Source organism: Polypterus senegalus, chromosome 2 (assembly GCF_016835505.1).
Source record: "Polypterus senegalus isolate Bchr_013 chromosome 2, ASM1683550v1, whole genome shotgun sequence".
Classification (NCBI taxonomy): Eukaryota; Metazoa; Chordata; class Cladistia; order Polypteriformes; family Polypteridae; genus Polypterus; species Polypterus senegalus.
This window is the reverse complement of record NC_053155.1, coordinates 144,732,017-144,752,713: the sequence shown is the minus strand read 5'-3', so window position 1 is coordinate 144,752,713 and position 20,697 is coordinate 144,732,017. Positions and strand designations below refer to the sequence as shown.

The window sequence follows — 20,697 nt, the reverse complement described above, 5'->3', positions numbered from 1 at the left end:
GCAGAGACGCGAAGTGGTTGGCAGGGGTTTTTGGGGTGATGGCTTGAAAGGAAGTGGGAAAGCAAAGCAAGTTAAGCAATTGAATCCAAGTGCTATATCAAGATTGAATATGACAAAAAGCACTGGATAATGTTCTTGTACAGCAGTGTAATTGAATGTGGCTGTAGAGAAAAGCTATCAACTCTGTGTCTGAGTCTTGTTTTAATTATTTTAACTATTTAGAAACATCACAATGCCCATGGCCAGTCCAAGCCATTTTGGATATTAGACAAGGTTCTATTCTAGCCCCCAACTTGCCCTAAAATCCTAATACCACCCCTGATTTCATAGTTTACACTCTTAAAATCAATGGTTCCAATGTGACACTTTATTGTATTGTGTGCATGGTTCCTTGTAGAACCATTCTTGAAACAAAAGCTATTTTATTCTGTGAGTGTTTTTATATTAAATTTTTTTATGGAATTTGAAAATGGCTCCTAATATGCAGACAAAACTGAAATCTTTAATGTATAAGTTATTTGTCTAGCAGGATACAACAGATCAAGAAAACCTGAATTTAACCTCTGGTATTGCATGCAGCAAGAGTCCTTTTGAAACCATAAATCCTTTCAGATTTGAAAAATCTGTTATCATCTATTCATGGTTATTTATGAAACCTGTTACAGATCTAAATAAATAAAAGTTCTACCAACCAGAATAAACTGGATTTATTAAATGTGAAATGTGAAACAAAGTATCTTACATAAAAGCAATAATAAAATACAATACATAAAATACAACCCTCAAATGCATATACCATACTCAAAGATTGTCAATAAAGGATAACTGATTATTGAATTCAATGAACAAAACGGTGGCGCAGTGGTAGCGCTGCTGCCTCGCAGTTAGGAGAACCGGGTTCGCTTCCCGGGTCCTCCCTGCGTGGAGTTTGCATGTTCTCCCCGTGTCTGTGTGGGTTTGCTCCGGTTTCCTCCCACAATCCAAAGACATGCCGGTTAGGTGGATTGGCGATTCTAAATTGGCCCTAGTGTGTGCTTGGTGTGTGGGTGTGTTTGTGTGTGTCCTGCTGTGGGTTGGCACCCTGCCCGGGATTGGTTCCTGCCTTGTGCCCTGTGTTGGCTGGGATTGGCTCCAGCAGAACCCCGTGACCCTGTATTTGGATTCAGCGGGTTAGAAAATGGATGGATGAACAAAACTATTTACAGAAAGATGCTAAATTGGTGCTAATGTCTGTGTGTGCATTTGTGTGTGTGTATGTGTGTGTTCACTCTGTGATGAACTATCACCCTATCCAGGAATTGTTTCCTGCCTTGCACCCTACACTTATTGGGATAGGCTCCAGCTTCTCCACGACCCTGGCCAGGATGAAGCAGGTTTGAAAATGGTTGGATGAATGGACAATACTTGAGGGTAAACAAAGCAGGTTTGATAAAAGGTTTTAAATGTTGTGAATAAAAAGATAAATGCAACAGTACCATCTACATATTTAATTAAATGAAGACAAAGCTATCTGAAACAAAGGAAGTAAAACAATAATAATAAAATAATCATATTTATATAGTTCAAATTATGCAAGCAATAAACCAGTACAGTAAATTACACAACATACGCTACCAATGAATGAGAGCAAAATCATATAGTATTTGCAGATTTTTTAAAAAAAACTGTCAGAGTTTAAACACTTACTGAGCTCCATTCTATAATTTAAGGATTTCTCGAAATGGATATAACCGCAAGATTGCCAAACGGTTACAAAAATTGGTTGCATATGATTTAGCATGTGAATGGTACAGCACTGGGTCAGCGTCTGGGAGTGCCTGGGATAGTGCTCACAAGTACCTGTTCCTTTTGATTCAAATGCTAGCTAATTTACTATTTATCATTTGAAACATTATACCCATCTGTCATTTATTAAACACAGCACTGTGTTTTGATAACTGTTTAACGTGGAGCATTTGTAACTCTTGAAGCCAACGGTACAGCCCAAATATCCAGTTATACTTGTTTTTTTCGAATACCGTAACGTGTTACGACCGGTGCTTTAAACTAATCCAGGTGATTGTTCATTTTGCATGAGCCCGGTCCAGCGGATACATTCTTTTAAATGCCTTTGAATCATTTGTTTGGATATATTCAGCTAATAACTTTTTTTGGCATCATCTTAAATAATAGCTGTGCTGTTTCTAGCTGTTAGTTGGATACCATAGTTGCTGTCATCGCCCACTCTGTAAGACATAAACAATCTATAAGTTGTCTACAACACTCTGTAAATGCATTCAATTGTAAACAGCTTCTCTTTGTGAAAGCAACATTTCTTCCATGCATATTGGACTAAAAACTTAGAAGGGTTTCTTTTCTTCGCAGCTATCACATCTCATGTGACATCACTAAACTATCATATACATTCTTCAGGCACACACATTACACCCACTGTAATTATTGCGGCTTTCTGTCAAAAAAAGTAAAGTGTTCTAATTTAAAAATGCAAGTGATTAGTTCACTCATGTCACAGAAAATTGGTTGTGTACATTCTAAAGGACATATACAAGACAAAGTATTTCATGTTAATTATCTTACCTGGACAATTCCCATGAAACAAAACTGAAGAATACTTTTATCTAGAAAGCATCCATCAAACATGCCATTGTCCTTCAGATCAGTGAACAAAGAGATGAAGAATTCCATTGACTCCCTCCTTAGAAGTCCCCACCAACTTTCTATTCGTTGATTGGCAGTGCTGGCTCCGTCCAAGTAGCTGCCAATGGCACTCCGTACATTTGTATTACAGCGGAGAAACCTTTGAAAATCTCTGATGTAAACATTTTCAGTACCCAAATCTCCTCTGGCTATTTTAGGACAACCTCCGAGTCTTTCTACAGCTTCCACAAAGTAGCCTCCCACAATTTTTGGATTACTGCTTGTAGTAAATGCATTCAACCAAATAATGTTTCTGGAAAACCCATCAATGCAACCATTTATACAAATACCAAATGGCTTAAGTTTGTCATAAGAATCAAAATGCCATATATAGTTTGGTCCTCTTGCAAAATAGTTACGCCGATGGAGTCTTCTGGCTTTTCTAAGACAAACTCCTCTTGGATCTAGTGCCTTCAATATCAGACGAACATCTTCCTTCTTCACTTGTAAACCATTTCTTTGACATTTTGCATGCATCCATCGGTAGCCATGAAGCTGACCTGAACTTTGCAATTGTTGCTGTATAAATGTAATAATTTCCTCAATGTTGCTGTAGACCTTACGACGAAATAGACCTTTAGACTTCAATATACGTTTTAAATGCCTTTCAGTGATAATGTATGCATGACGAACTGCAAGAACAAACACTATCTCTTTGTGTTTAAGACCAAGCTGAAAGTATACTTCTATGAAGTCTCCAATTTCCATTTTTCCTAAGTGCAACTATAAAACACAACTAATATGCATCACAAATTATGCCCCTTTCAGTTACTGTGCGGTTAAAATTATCTGGTGCTCACTTGAAACTATCTGGTGCTCACTTGAAATTATCTGGTGCTCACTTGAAATTATCTGGTGCTCACTTGATACTATCTGGTGCTCACTTGATACTATCTGGCGCTCACTTGAAATTATCTGGTGCTCACTTGATACTATCTGGTGCTCACTTGAAACTATCTGGTGCTCACTTGATACTATCTGGTGCTCACTTGAAACTATCTGGTGCGCACTTGATACTATCTGGTGCTCACTTGATACTATCTGGTGCTCACTTGATACTATCTGGTGCTCACTTGAAACTATCTGGTGCGCACTTGAAACTATCTGGTGCTCACTTGATACTATCTGGTGCGCACTTGAAAGTATTTGGTGTGCACCAGAAAAATCCCCAGAAAAAAAATTACACCATGTCCCCTCAGGGGCTCCGTAAGGTTCCTTTTAAACAACAATAACATTTTAGCTGTATGGCAGATGAGTCTGTTTCTTCTCCAATCTATAACTCTTGAAACTACACTTAAAAGCCCTTCACTGTCCAAACTGGTACACAGTACTGACAGAAGATTTTGTGCTAAAGTAGCCAAATTAGATAAGCAGACTATATTGCTTACCCAAGATTGGAGAATACTGCTTGTTCTTGGGATATTATGTTCAAAAGATAAGTTTACACCTCAATCAAGTTCAAATTCATTGATATGTGCACACAATAAAACATTATTCTTATCTGCATCCCTCTTTAGAATAGTGACAACAGTACAGTACAAAAATGTTTTCACTGTATGCATTTTTTTTTATGTATTATTGACATTTTTTTACTCTTCTTTGGCCACAGTGCATCTGTAAACCGTGGTGTGCTGCTTAAAATACACTAAAAAATGCTTTAAAATGGTGACAAAAACAGGAACTTCAGCATGCACAAAATATAGTAATCAAAAAGACTATGTTTCAGAATTTCATACTGTTCTTTATTTATTTATTTATTTATTTATTTATTTATTTAGTACAGTATTTTTCATGTTTATGTTAGTTCTTCAATATCATGCTATATATTAACTTGTTCCATTAAATTAAAAAAAAGTGAAGCATATTTTATAAATTCAAAAAAATAACTAGCCCTCACTTGTTTTTTTAAAAATAGAGCTTATGGGTAGCAGGGTCCCATTGACAACAAAAAAGCCATAAAACTTACCAAATATGTCCAATATTCAAACCAAAAATGTTATTGAGATTACTCACATATTGCAAAATAGTGAACATAAAAAGCAAAATATTACTGTGAGATTCAGCCATTTACCTTTCAGTGTCAGAGGTGTGGATTCATCTTAGAGAAACATCGGCAAGCACCATCATTAACATTGAAGGTTTATGCTCAGATGTGAATTCCTCTGTCTGTTCTGTAGACAACTAGACAGTAATAACTGAAAAAAGTCGCATTTACAATTGCTTATATCCTTTCACTGTAAGGAAGCTTATTTTGTTACTTTGCAGCGGTTTTGCCCAATGCCGCTGCATTGGTTATGCACATGTGTGCATGCTGTTCACTGACAAGAACTGATGAGACGTTACAGATATCCATCCATGCATCCATCTTTCTAACCAGATTATCTAGGGTTGGGTTATGGGACAGCTGAAGCCTATCCCAGCATGCATCAGCTGCAAGGCAGGAACAATCCCTGGACAGGGTGCCAGTCTATTGCAGGATAAACACATACACACACACAAACACTAGAGTCAATTTAGCCACACCAATTTATCTACATTTAATCAGGTTGGGTTTAGTAAGTTTAGTGCAGATGTTTTAACATATGCATAGTGGTAGTGCAGAGCTGTCATTCCTGCCTCACAGCACCAGGTCTGCATAGATTTTGCATGTTCTCACAAAGTATTTACAGACTGATTTTTATCAGTTAGTGTCAGTTTACTCACACTAAATAATACTATTTTCTTTATTATGTTATTAGAATATGTACATAGTGGTTTCTTTGTCATTGGTAGTGTCTCAGTATAATGTGTAGAGACACCCCAAGCTTGATTAAGCATCTCGCTGCAAAGGGCAATCCTCAAGCAAATCACACTGACTATATTAACATGAAGCCAGGTGGGGAGGTTTTATTTTTTTGTAATATAAATTCAGACATATTCTAACTTCAAATTAGTATGCGACAACTTTGGTGGAAATAACTTTCTATCTGAAATAACCCTGCATTAAAAAGCAAAGATCAAACACATAAGAAAATCTGACTGGCATGCTAGAGCAGTGTGTTTAACAGGGGTTGTATTGTACAACTGGTGTCCTCATTTTTTCTGCAAAAAGTTATGTTTGTCCACGACTACATACTTTACACATCTTTTATACAAGAAGATAAGTCCAGCCACTTGCTGCTTTACTTCCAACCACTTTACATTTTTGCAGCATTTTATATTTTTCACCCAGTTGTTCCTTAAATTTTTCTGCTGTCTGATCTTCGAGTCCAATGCTCTTTTGGTACTTGGAAAAAGCAAAAAAATGGAGCAGCATTGGACAAATATGAATACCAATAATTAGTATCGGTACACCCCTAGTTAAGACAGTCAGAAGCAAGTGATTTGTAATCAGTTTACAGAGAGACTTCAGATTTGTGGAAAAGTTAGAAAAATGCTTCATAGATCTTTAAGGAGTTGAAGTGAATTAACTAGTGCTAATTTGGAAACAAATTTTGCCACAGTGGAAGAGAAGAGTAGTATATGCTGAATAATCAGGGGAGGAGTCGGTAAATAAAAGAATTTGCGTCAATAAAACAATAAGTTCAAACCAAACAAATGATACAATGTTTTTGACAACATCTAAGAAGAAATTATTTCTGCACAGCATGGCAAGAAAATTGAGCAGCAAGCAAGGCTCCTGCCACCCGGTGTAACCAAAATGTAGCAGAACTTTTCCTTGTCATCACCACTGGAGGTAAGAATCTTCTGCTGTAATAATGCTGCTCTTATAGGTGGATGTGAAAGACAAAGTAGCAACAACATAACATGTGGAGTGAAGTGCCCTGTGCATCTTCAGAAATGAGATGGTTTTCTTGAAAAATAAAAACGCTACCTCTGCCTTATTATGTTGTAATATATCATTAACATGTGATGTGTTTTACAGGGTAGACATTGACCACACATCAACCATCTCTGAATATCCACCCCTAAAAACCCAGTAGAAACCCAATAAAAACAATAGCTCTTAACCTGAATCAGACCCAGGGAAAATGCAGGACAATAAAACCTACATCAACAAACTACCTCCATCAAAATACAACAGAATTCAGAAAAGAACTTTCAATACTAAATTGTTTAAATACATAACATTCTAAAAGAAAGAAATAACATCAAAAGGCATTTAGTAATCAGAACTCAGGTATGGTAACACTATTAACAGGCAATAACTGAAACGAGAAGGAGTCAGAAAGAAATGTATTGATCATCTCCAAAGCCAACTTGGGATTAAAGAAAAGTTGCTGTGACCTCGTGTGTGTCATGTGAACTCTTGATGGATACAAAAGAAAGGCTTTTGAATGCTGACGTTTCAAATCTTCATCAGGACATGAGACATCCTCTCACAGGCATGTTTGCTCTGAGGACTATTATCCGGAAAAAACAGCATCTTATGAACCTCAACAGTGATATATTTATCCTGTTTGCAAGATAATTTTCCAGTGAAATATGTTAAAAACTTGACAATAACTGGAAGTGGATGAGTAGTGTTGGCCTTCTTATTGTTTTTAATATGATGAGCTGACATGACTGTCAGGTTTGACATTGGACAGAGGAGGGAACCACTGCAACCATTGTGACTCAAAAGATTGCAACATATTGCTTTCTCAGCATTTGATGGAATACTCATGATTCTAAGATTGCTCCTCCTGAATCCAGCATCTTGTTCAGTTAATTTAGACTATAAAGCAGCCATTTCTGAGGGGACTGAGGAAATATCAGAGTCATGTTTTTCAAGCCAGACCAGAAAGAATTAGAAGGATTTACAGAGTTTGTTCCACTTTTCCCTTCAGAACATTGAGGTCAGAACTCTGAATTACTGGGTTTAACAAAGCTTGGAGAATATAATTTTCTTCTTTCACAGAGTTCTTCATTTCAATAATTATGAAGAGTGACTGGTCACATTCAACTGCTGTGGCCATAAGAGTTTTCTTCACTGGGCTACGAGCCACTGATTCAAGAGGAGGTCCTCAGCCCATGGGCATTATTACGACCTGGTAAGGTGTAGTCTATATTCTTTTAAAGGGCTTATAGCAACACACAGAAATAGTAAATGGTACATGCTGAACAGCAAGGGAAAGTTACAGAGAGCAACTAATGTGAGAACATTCCTCAGTGTTCTTCATGTGGCATCCTAAAAGCTACCATTCTAGTTTGGATGGTTAAAACATGTTAAACATTATATCAGGTACACTTTAGTTTATATCATAGTAAAATGCACACACTGAAAAACTCAGATTATATCTTATTGTTCACTAAAAAGGGCTGCATAACACACTTCCAGAGATTTCTGTAACATGTTTCCTGTGGAGTCAAAATTAGATTGATTGGTAAGTCACAATTTACTGTATAAAGGCACTTTATTGTTGAAAATTGTAAAATAACTTGTTTTAATGAAAAGATATGTAACAGTTAAAATGTCTTAAAAAAGTAAATAGCATTTTCACATGAATTACAAACAGCTACTTTCTGAAATTTTGTTAAGAACGTGTTTTAATAGACTTTTTCATTTTTTTAACCATAATGAAGCTGAACTTTTCATTGTTATGAAGAGAGAGTCTTGGATGTCTGGAGTAGAGCTACATGTTAGTGATACTCAGTACATGTTACATGCAGAATACATGAAAATTGACAGAATTTGATTAATAATAACATTAGTCATCAATCATTCCTCTTCATTCAATACTGTTTAATGAAGCTGTTTACCTATGCTTTATCGTTCAAGTTTCCCAGCCTTTCTTTCTATTTCATGATAGTTTTTGGAGTCATGATGATCAGGTCAATGCAAGGAGACATGTTGACCAAAAATAAACAGTAGCACATAAAGGCAAAAAATACACCTTGCTGCAGCCTGCTGATCCAGCTTTATCTCGTTTGGTGGGCTACCACAAGGACAGACCCTGATTATAGCATCAGCTGTAAGAAAGCCCGACTCACCAACATTCAGTCATGCTCCAATCCACAGCTACAGTGACATTTGTTTGGAATACTTGTGAAGGTGATCAGGTATGTTTGAACGTTGTTCCAGATTTTCTCTTAGCGCAAGTGAAAATTCAGCTTATTTGTGGTTCATAAGTTAAAAAAATAACATTAAAATACTTTTTTCTTATACACATATGTTCATAAACTTCAGATATGCAACTTTGGATGAAGCCTTTAATAAGTTTTACAGTGCTTTAAAAGATTTTCAAAATCTGAGAAATTTCTATATACAGTACCACTCAACTGAACGCTCTTTAAAAACTAACTTCCAAATCTTACCTAGATGCTTCTTATTCTTTGTGATGTATTTTCCTTAAATAATAATCACGTTACAAACAAAGAACTGTATTTGCAGTGGATGTGACATAGAAGATTTAACAAAATGTGAAAAAGTTAAAAGTGTTCTAGCATTTAGAAATAATATCTTGGAAATGTCCATATTTTCTTGCACATATTGAAAGAAAGAAAGACTTGCTTTAACATCCATCCATCCATCCATCTATCCATCAGCAGATCACTTCTCTGAAGTTAATTCCTCCATTTCACTTTCCATGGAAGCCTGGGATTCTACGGTATTGGCTGCAAGATAGAAACCAAAGTGAATCAAATGCCAGTCCATAGCATGGTCATACATAGGCTGCACATGATAGAAACCAAAGTGAATCACTGCCCAACCTTTGTTGTGTCACAGCCCAGTTTTTGACATGCTTGTGTGTTTGTGACCAGCCGAATTTAGCATGACCAAACAGGGCCACGACTAATTTTGGTTGACTAAACAGGGAAAGGTGAATTTAGCATTAAAGTAGGGTGGGGAGGTCCAGCGCAATTGTGAGTGCTTTTCCTAATTGGTGAATCAACCATGATTGTCAGAGCGGCGGTTGGAGAGGTCATCCAGGATCGGCAATGATCCACTTTCTACTGTTGTGAATCGAAGAAGATCATTAGAATGGTGTGAGGGAGTGGGTTTTCATCCTGGGTAAGTCAGAGTTAGGAAATGCTGATATGTATGTATGTATATGTACTGTAAATATTGAATATATAAATATATATATACAGTATATGGCCACTTTATTGGGTGTATCTAATTAGTACAGAATGTTACTCACTTATGTACAGAAGAGACTGAAATCTTTAATGTAAGGGTTGAACAAAGGGTTGGAAATATTTCACAGGGATTTTGGCCCATGCTGACTATATAGTATCACACAATTCCTGCAGATTTTTCTGCCACACATTCATGTTGTTAATCTTCCTTTCCATCTCATCTCATACTTAACTTATTCAATTAAGATCTGGGGACTGCATAGGCCAATGAAGTAAACTCGGTGCTCGCTTTGTGACATGGAATATTACCTTCTGTAAGTACCTATTTGAAAAATGTCTGAAACCATTCAAGGTATGCATATGGTCAGCAGCGCTACTTTGGTACACTATGACACTTAAAAACATTTCTCACATCACCACTGGCCAGTGACATTGATACAAGGTAGGCTGTACCTTAGATCCATGCTATTTACATCAGATTTATACCATACAATGTGCATGTCACAGTAGAAATCCAGATTTATCGGACTTAGTAATATTTTGCAGTCCTCAGCTATTCTGCGCTCACTGTATCCTCATCTTCCTATATATTCTGCTTCAAGGTTCAAAATGGAGAGTTGCCCAATTTGCGACCAGTTTGACTCTCTCATTAATAATATTTTTTTTTGCTCATTGCACCACTGTCTACAACTTATAGTGAGTGCAGTTTGTGAAAAACCCAGGAGGGCAGTTGTTTCTGAGATGAGGGGGCCACTATTTCTGTCACCACAGTCAAAGTCACTTAGATCACCCATCTTGCCCATTCTAATCTTTAGTCAAACAACAACATATTGACTATGTCTGCATACCTTGTACAGTAAATTGAACTGCAATTACATGATCGGTTATTGGGAGGAGTAGGCTGATACATTTAAAAAGCATGTGTACCTCAAAAAATGGCCACTTAAAGTGTTTCCCGTATATAAATATTGTCACACACGTGTGCATGGGAGGCAGCTAAAGGGCTTGAGTGAAGGCAGTTCTGAGGCATGCCGGGATGTGGCAGTGTGCCCTGACTCTTTTTTTCCCTTTCCTGTAGACCATTCCCGGGAGATTCCACCTGGCTCTCTTGACGTCACTTCCGGGACCGAGCCAATGGAAGTAGACCTTACCAGCTCCGGCCCCTCTGACGTCACGTCCAGGCTTGAATCAATGACTGAAGAACACGTGCCCAATCCTTATGACCTCACTTCCTGTCTTCCCCTTTAAAAGCCTGCCCTTTTCCCTTTTCCCTCAGTCTCGCTCTGGACTCAGTTGTATGCATATCAGTGCTGTGTATTTGATAAAAATAAACGACTTTGCAGCCAGGATACCATATTATATGGGTGGCTGCCCCAAACCTTTATCTGTTTATGTCTCATTCTTGTGACAATATACAGTATATATTTTGTGTGACCAAATTTTTATTGAAGTTCGAAAGAAGAGATGTGGGATTCACAAAAATATTTAATAGTAAAGCCCAAACACTCTAAAAAACAAAAGAGAAAAAAAGCAATAAAAATAAGAACATGCTGGTTGGCATTGTCAGATTCCTGAGAGAAAAGATGGTCAAAAAATTGTATTCATTTCTGGATATGGAGAAAATAGATGGGAAAAGAAAGGGAAGAAGTGGGCATCCCAAAGGGACTGCTCTGGATGCAAAGGGTCATGTGATTCTTTCACATTTGTATAGATGTTATAATCCTACTTTTTATAATTATATACAAGCCTGCCATAGAAACAATCCCGGAACATATACAGCACCAATCCAATATATTCAAGCTACCGCATATAAAATGGTGTAGCCTCTTTACTGTTATTTTTACCCCAAGAAAAATAAGCCAAAAACATTGAATTTTTTTCAACAACAAAAAAAAATTGTAATTACATGTATGTCTAGGTCCACTGCTTTATTGACAGAGATTTAGTACACATCCTTTGCATACTTTTGTTATATTTTTCTGTTGCTTGTACATGAGAGGGTAGAATTTGAGTGCCTGACTTGTACAATCAACACACCCCTTGTGTTATTGCTGGACTAAGGAGCTAATGTCTTGCTTGTCCTTGCAGCTGATCGCAATTATTTTGCCTTTTTGTCACGCAGCCACTATGGCAAAGTTTCATGCTACTGAATTCACTAGGCATATTACAGTGGTTCCACCTTGCAGTGCCGTATGCATTAGTTTCACTATATGTGGCAACGTCTGATGGCCTATTCACTTTGTCATCACTATCTCTCAATTCGAGCAATGGTACAGTTTCAGTTTGTTCTAAAACTGCCTTTATGGCTTTTCATTTGCCATTGCATTTTTTTGTTGCAGGCTCCACAACACTCATGAAAATTGATTAGTTATCATAAAGGTACTTTAAAGTGGTAGAAAGCACAGAAATATTCATGATTTTGTACAGCATGTTGTTATTTCATTTGATAAATCGCAGCAGAATTCTATCCCAAGAGATATTCGAGTTTAACACTTGTCACACATGTGCGCATGGGAGGCAGCTAAAGGGCTCGAGTACGGGCAATTCCAAATCAGACTGAGATGTGGCACAGTGCACTGACTCTTTTTCTCCCTTGCCTGTAGACCATTCACGGGAGATCCCACCTGGACCTATTGACGTCACTTCCGGGTCCGAGCCTATGGAAGAAGACTTTGCCGGCTCCGGCCCCTATGATGTCACGTCCGGGCTGAGCCGGACCCCTTTGACCTCACTTCCTGACTTCCCCTTTAAAAGCCTCCACCTTTTCCCTATTCCCTCAGTTCAGTTTGGACTCGGTTTTGTGCACATCAGTGCAGTTTATACTTTTGTAACTTCGCAGCCAGGATACCAAATATACGGGTGGCTGCCCCAAGCCTTGTTATGACTCAGAGTGGAGTTTGTGACACACTATCAAGTTTATCATTACATGTCACCCCCAAGCCTGACTCAGGTTTAACCATCATTGCATAGAATTTCGAGCCTGTGTCAGGTTTGGGGTTAACAACAAGGAGGTTAAACAATAAGTGTTTCCAGCATGCAATACAGTACAGTATTTTATATCCTAATAATTCTTAATGGAATACTTTGACATCTCAGGAGCACTAAAGTACTTTTCCCCATGGTTGTATGTGTTTACCCTAAAGATGCTCCTCCTAAATCTGAAGACTATGGCTTTTCAACTGAATGGCTTGATGTGAACGAGCTGGGAGTATAGTGTAAACCCAGTGATGAATTGGCATCCCATCTACAGTTGTTTCCTTCATTGCACCCACTGTTGCCAGAACATTCTAATGAGAAACATGCATGCAGAAAACGGATTAGTTAATGGACTGATGTTAATACTTTTATGTAAACGCCTAAGTCTTACCTGATATTTCATCAAATTTTTTAAACCATTCAGCAAACGTTCTCTTGGGATGTGGAACAGGAGGGCATGTTTTATGCAATAATTTGCATCTGAAAATAAAGAAGTTCTCACTGAGATAAACTGAAACATTCAATGTAATACTATTGTGCTGTTATGCATTTTATTATGTGCAAAGAAACAATAAATAAGACTGTTAACAAATCATCATTACATTCACCATTGTCATTATCAACAATTTAATGGCCATTTTATGTCTTTCAGTTTATATAGCCCTATGTGTAAAGTAAGTACAAGTTACTGGAGGTTAGGCTTAAGTTATATAGCACATTTGTAAGACCTCATCTGGAGTAATGTGTGCAGTGTTGCTCTCCATATTACAAAAACAAAGACATAACAATGCTAGAGAAAGTCCAGAGAACAGTGACTAGGCTGATTTGAAGAGGTATGAGATATAAGGAAACATTAAAGGATACAAACCTCTTTATAGTAGTTTAAGCAAATGGAGATTAAGAGTTGAAATGAGTGAATTTGTTAAAATTATGAAGGGAATCAGTACGTTGGATCTGGGGTGTTATTTTAAAATAAAATCTTTAACAAGAACATAGGGACACACATGGAAACTAATTAAAGGCATATTTTGCCTAAGTGTTACAAAGCTTTTCTTCTCACAGAGAACCATTGTAGAGTGGTAGATAGTAGCACTTTGTAGTCTGTCAAACTTGATGCTATTTTGGAGAACTTAAGTGAACAGGACTGGCTAGCTTTGTTTGGCTGAATGGCCTATTCTCTTCAAAATTCTTGTAATGTTTTTAGATTATGCAGTGCAGAAGAAAGTGGATCAATAAATCTCTATAAGAGAATGATAACCAATGTAGGAATGCAAGAGCCACTACAAGGAAGCACTCTTTGTCATGTGTGGTACCCTAAGAATTGCAGTGCAGGAGAAAGAGAGTTTAAAGACCTGGGTGGAAATGTGCTATGTTCCTATAGGAACGCTTGCTTACATTGTCAGGCATGCTTGACTTTCTTTCTTGGCAGAGGGAGATAGAGAGAGAACTGACAAGAGCTCAGAAGAGCAGCTGATGGCAGTATACAGCACACACCTAGGACATGTGAGTGAACAGGAGGCAAAGTGAACACTTCTGAGTCCTGACTCTTTAAGGGTTACTCAAAACTGAGTTCTAGCTTAGTATACTTTAGCGAAAGAAAGTCCATACTGATCTTAGAAATGATTCTGGTGTTAGAAAGGAGGCCACAAAAGGTGTGTCATGTTTGTATTCGGGAGACTAACTGGTGAGAGGAAGTGAAAGGAGAGGGGGGAATGTGGAAGGTAAAAAGGGAGTCGGTTTATGTGGTACCTGGAAGGTGGCCAAATAGCTGACCCCCACCACTTGATGGTCATGGACATCTTCCTGTGTATCAAGGCCAAGATGTGCAAACAGATTTAAAAATTGTAATCAGTTATTTAAATGAAATTTTTAAATTTTAGCATACCTGCTGCAAACACAGATTGCACCAAAGACAAAGATTACTGCATTCAGTGCCAGCAAAGGAAGCTTAAATCTCGAACTGTTAGTCGCATCTGTAAAATGAATACCATATATTAGCAGTTCAAAGAAAATTAATGCACGAGAAAAATACGCAACAGGAAGTTGTTTGCTTTGTGTTATCTTCTGCTTGTTCTCCATAAGCCACATGTAATAAGACATATCACATTGCCCTCTGAGTGGAACAAACCCACTCTGAAACTGCATATGCCTTAAAAAGGTCCCATTACATTTTCATTGACTTCATTGTTTGATCAAAGCAGAATTATTTCTTCACGTCTCATAATGACAACCTCTTCCAGAGATGACTGTTGGTCGTATTTGGTAAGACTTTGTTTATAGTTATATTTTCCACATTTATTAGTGATTTATTGTAATAAAAAAAACAGCTTGCTTGATTAGTGTTGTTTATTTTAGATGTAGAAGCAATTTAAAAATGCAGCTTCACTGCCTGGACTACTATTGTAGCTGTTGGCTTTCATTCTAACCAATTCATTAATCAACAGCCACATCCTGTCTTTAAATTGGCTTTTACATTAATGAAACAGCTTGTGATTTTCCTGTTTTCTATGTCTTTTATGTAACTCTAGGGATACCCAATCAGAATTACTTTTATTTTTATAATAATTTAGGAAAGATATGTGTATTTTATTCACAGTCATGGATTAGTACTGTATTACTAATGTTACTTGTTAAGATTTTGCATTGTACTGTTTTTACATATCATTACAGCGTCCAACTCCCCAGAAACAAGACATTTCTTCTACATCATTTAATAAAAGCAGGAACTGGCCTCTGAATTATAAACTGACTTTAAGCAAAAAAAAAATGTACCAGGCATAACTGTTCTGAGGAGTTACTACATTTTAAAAATGTAAAAAAATCCACAGAAATTATTACAAAAGCTTTTCCAGCATCATTAAGATTTTCCCTAGGTTTGATCCGAGACTTCGAAAGAAATAAAGGAGAACCTTTTAAACACCACACGGATGGAAATGTAGTCCCAGCATCATTAGATATTAAAATTAATTATTTAGTTAATTTTTGTTTACTATAATCACATGATTTTTTAAATTTAAATAAATATCTTTAAAATGTATCATCTGATTACTTCTTCTTTTATATTGGTTGAGGGGAGCCATAGACATCTCTGGCATCATCTGACACAAGGTAAGCACCTTTGCCTCCCATTTGAGTCCAAAACCACAATCCTACAATCAACAGAAGGCACACACTTAGAAACACACAGATGGAATTTCTGGGACCAGATGTGTGGTATCCCAGCTCTGTTCTGCTGCTGTAGGTCAATGTAGGACAGTAGTGTAATAACTTTGCTGATGGCACACATGGAGGAAAAGGGCACTTTTTTTTTGTTATGGCCACATGTAAACTTCAGAGCTCATCATTTACTGTAGACATCTTAAGCAAATTTATGGAATGCCTCTTTTTCTAACTGCCTTTTCTCTGTTCCACGTTTACTTACTGCAACTGATGCTTCATGACATACATTAACCTTATTATCACAATACCAATATTATGGATCCAGATACCCATTTTTACTTCATTGCTGGCACCTTATTTTTCTTGATTTGTCTTTTCTTTAAATAACAGGCCACTTACCCTCAAATTTTTACTTTTTGCTGCCTTTTTTTCTTGACTTTCACTTTTTTTATATACATATTAACATTACTACCAAAACCAGTCCACATATAAAACACTGAACAACATAAATTTGGAAATAGTGATGCTGAACTTCCAGCTGTGTTGGCCATTTTTTGTGATGTGAAATTTTGCATACAAGTTGATAAATATTTTCTATGTCTTTATTTGTAACTTAGACAAAGCAATGAAATATTAGTGTTACATTATTGATAATAACAGCAATGGTTTGATGGTTTAAGAACCCCCCTTTTAGGACTGAGTCTCTTTGTAATTTTACGACAGGGTTGGGGGAAGTGCCTCAAAGTTGTTTGACCAATATTTCTCTGCTAAAGTCTCTCAGTCAACCCCCACAGGAAAGCCAGGCTGCCTAACTGCCAAGCTTTACCTTAACACATGGTTTGGAGGGCAGGTGTGAAGGTGTTCTGTCACCCCATCGGCCTGAAGTATGGCTGTTTGGAACTGTCTTGTATCAGAACCCTTTAAGTACCATGACATCCTATTGACTCTAGGGGTTGGACAGAAGACCTATAAATTGGCTTGCTTTACCTCGCTCTCTCTTTCTCTCTTACCGAACTGATGATGACCATCTCACACCATGAACTGAAAAGGACAACACAATGAAGAGTACAACGCGGCAGCTATATTGAGACAGGCATGCGGCCTGTTCTGAAGAAAGCTGACCACAAGTGATGCCTTAACTAGAGACATTTTAAGTAACTAACAAATCTTTGTGCCGCCTGAAACTATACATCACCATTTATCAGGTTGTATGGTTGCCAATATTCAAATATACTTTGCATATTGTTATTATGTATGAATATTATCAATAATACATTATTTAAAGTGTAACTTAACTCCTGCTTGTCTTTTACTACACCTAATTGACTGAGCTTATAGATGTAGAAGGGAAGGTGGGGAAAAGTTGTATACTATAATACCTTATAAACAGTGGTAAGTCTGGGAGATTTGAGGCATTCTGACACAGGCTACATATTAATAATATAAAAGGGGAAAGTAAAGTAAAATATTACTCTACCAAGACAAAACACCATTTAACCAAACTTAGATTTTTAGCAATAATCATTTTAAATATTTATTTTACTTGCTTACTACAGGATTCGAGGATTGGCCATCAATGGCCCAACACAAGGCTGTTAGCAGCAATAAGAAGGGAAATTTTAGCAAAACATTTTTTCCACGTTACCTTTATACACTGGTGTTTTCAGTTTCTTTCCCAAAGTTGGAGACTTGCAGTCTTGAATACCACTTTTGACACCAAACTTTAGAGGCATTTAAAATAATTACCATATGAAAGATAAACACTTTAAGCATTGATGAGTCTGAAGATAGAGTTTGTTGTTAAAGGTTCACAAATGCCCTATGCCCTGCTGCAGTGTTGAAGTGTGTATGTGCTCATTACATTGAGCAGGTTTCCTACTCACACATACTGTATGTCATTATTTATCTCTTATCAAGTGTCATATATTGGAAAGAACAAATTGGTCTTAAAATCAAAAGGTAAGGTTAATACATAAATAAACACCAAGGGCATAATATATAAACAGTACATAGGAAAAAAATGTTGGATACGTACGTTTCCATACACACTTCAAGATATATAAAAACTAAACATGACATAAAGCCACGCACATTTTCATGGCAGTTTCATACCACACATATGCACATTTCTGCTTGGTTTTGCAGACAGGTGGCACCCAGTGTCAAAGCAGTGCTACTGTTTCTGTGTGGTGTCCCTTTCTTTATTGGATTCACATCCATGACATGACTTTGTCAAGTACACCAAAATTAACTGCTTATTGTTTACAAATTTAGGGCATTTGATTGTAATTATTCTTTAACAATATAATGGTGCACGGAACGGCCAAACTACCATAGCTTCTTTAGCGTTATTAGAAGACATTGCAAAAGGAAGAATTAGAAAAGAGCATGTATTTATATAAGATAATGTCTGGCTTCTAAGTCAATTTCGATTTCCAAGAGCTATCGTCTTGGAGCTGTGTGCTGAACTGATGCCGGGTTTACAAAGGCAGACTTTGAGGAATTGGTCTCTACCTGCTCCTTTGCAAATTCTGTCCACTCTTGGTTTTTTTTAGCAACAGGAGCTTTTCACCGCGAACTTTCTGACCAATCTGGTATTTCATAATCATCACTGAGTTGTACCATACCAGCTGCATGGGATGGTATTATCCGCTTGTCACCCAGATATATAAGATTTCCTTACACTGTGGTTGTACTGGCAAACATCAAAGCAAGATTCACAGCATGTTTTCCAACTGTAATTGGAGTGGTCAACTGCATGCACATTGCTATTGCAATGGTGCTGGACAAGTTACTTCTGCCAGGGATGAATCACCAAAAGAATGAGCTGGCATTACATCATCTACAGTATAGCAGAAGAGTCTATAACAACTCCACACAGTCACAGGGGCTTTTTCAAATTAGTGTGGCAAAAGGCAAGCAGTCCTTTTATGGGCTGCGAGTCACCTCAAAGAGCAATGTAATGAACAGAGAATGTATCTGTTGTGGCGCTTGGTGCCTATACTACACTATAAAGGCACCTTCAGAGAATCAATTTACTTATGTAAATAGAAAGCATTTCAACTCTTTTAATGTGCTGCTCTATAGTCCTCAGAAATTGTGTTACATTGTGCAAGCATGTAGTGTGCTGCATAATGTGGCACACAATCATGGCTTGCTTGTACCTGAAGAGATGCATTATGATGAATCTGAACGTGACCCACTAAATGATCAGCCAAATCGGACAGCGTTACAATTTCATTTCAATGTAGTTAACAGAATGTACAAACAGGTAATCAGATGCAGCATTTAACCAATTAATTTAATTTGTGGTCAATATCACATAGTACAACCCTTATATTCCTTAGCTCATTGGCCAGATCTCTTATAGCATCCATTATTGCATTTTGTGATTCCAGAATGGCATCCGTCAGCACATAGCCATGATGGTCACCCAACAGTTTCCAAGGCAGAGGTGTGTGCGCAGCCAGCACCCAAAGATATGCTAGGCACAGTATCAACATCACCACCTGGAGTTGTGTCCTCAGCATGTGGGTCAGCTTTTGTAATATTGTCTGAAACAGAATAAACAGTTCTGCGACTCTCTTTTTCAAGTTAACTTTGATATCTGACCACTTATTTTATTTTTGGTACTTTGTGACTTTCTGAACTTGAACTTTTGAGAGTCTCTGTCACACAGTATCACTCCATGAATTTCCTTTTGTTGATTATACCACTGCTTAAGCCAACAAATAGTATGTTTTTCCTTGCATTCGCTGAAATTTTTTTCCACCTGCTTTTGCCATTGTCTTTTAACAAAACACTGAACGGAAGGGGCCATTTACATTGATTTACATTTTCAAATATGCAAAATTTGTGGAAGAGTCAAGGTGGGGCTGTAGGCGTGTGTACAAGCATTAAAATTCATGTTGATTGGGATTTAAAAAGGGAAATTGTGTGGAACTTTGCTTATGCTCAGTTTTTTAAATATAAATTTTTTGTGCATACACATATTTCTAATTTTGTCCATATTCCAGTTTAGCTTTATACATGAGGCCTCAAATGTGTAACATCTGTGCCATTTTGTCTTCGACCTTTTGAAACAAACTTTTATAGGCAGCTTTAGGTAGTACAAACCACACAAAGAGACTTAAAAAACTTTGCTGCTGCATTCTTTGTCATAAGTCAATATGTAAGCTAAGGCAATAGATAAAAAATAGGTAAACATGGACAAAAAGCAGGTATGAGATAATAAAAATATGAGCTTAGACAAATATAAGGTAAGACCACTGCATGGTTGGAAAGACAATTTGACCTTTAGTACTTAACCTTTCAAATTTTAATACCCACAACTTCATCAATCCCTGTCCAAGAAAGTGACCTATGACACTATGTGTTGAGCATGCATTGAGTTGTTCTAGTCATTAAAGTAGTACTTTGAGAGGTGTCAAGCGTTATTCTGACTGCATTAGATCCTGTATTGTCCTGTAATTACATGGAAGTCTCAAAAGGTTAATTACTTTTATGTACAAATTTGCAAAAAAAAACTTGGAACAGCATCCAGTGGTAACTTACCCTGTACAAACTCGAGACCCCAGATATTTGTTCTCAATATTTTTTAACTGTGTAAGTTGTGTCACATATTTTTTTAAAAAATCAAAAAGAAACAAAAAAAAACCTTTTCTTTTTTTTAAATAATCGAAAAGAAACACCCCTCTTTGAACCGTCACCTTAACGTGGTGGAGGGGTTTGCGTGTCCCAATAATCCTAGGAGCTATGTTGTCCGGGGCTTTATGCCTGGTAGAACCACCCAAGGCAAACTGGTCCTAGGTGAGGGATGAGACA

At 37.2% G+C, this 20,697-nt stretch overlaps 1 protein-coding gene across 2 annotated transcripts in view; it reads right to left on the bottom strand.

Annotated features, from left to right (window-relative positions):
* Positions 1-8,073: 8,073 nt before the first annotated feature.
* Positions 8,074-20,697, bottom strand: part of LOC120523441 (interleukin-5 receptor subunit alpha-like) — a 29,304-nt gene continuing 16,680 nt past the window's right edge. Inside the window, exons 6-8 of one of the 2 annotated variants that reach the window (XM_039744754.1) lie at positions 14,600-14,687; positions 13,106-13,194; positions 8,074-9,273 (exon numbers count right to left, since the gene is read on the bottom strand). In XM_039744754.1, the coding sequence (XP_039600688.1) occupies positions 9,209-9,273; positions 13,106-13,194; positions 14,600-14,687 (242 nt within the window). In that variant the 3' untranslated portion in view covers positions 8,074-9,208. The remainder of the gene's footprint in view (positions 9,274-13,105; positions 13,195-14,599; positions 14,688-20,697) is intronic. The other variant, XM_039744755.1, reaches the window with a different exon arrangement.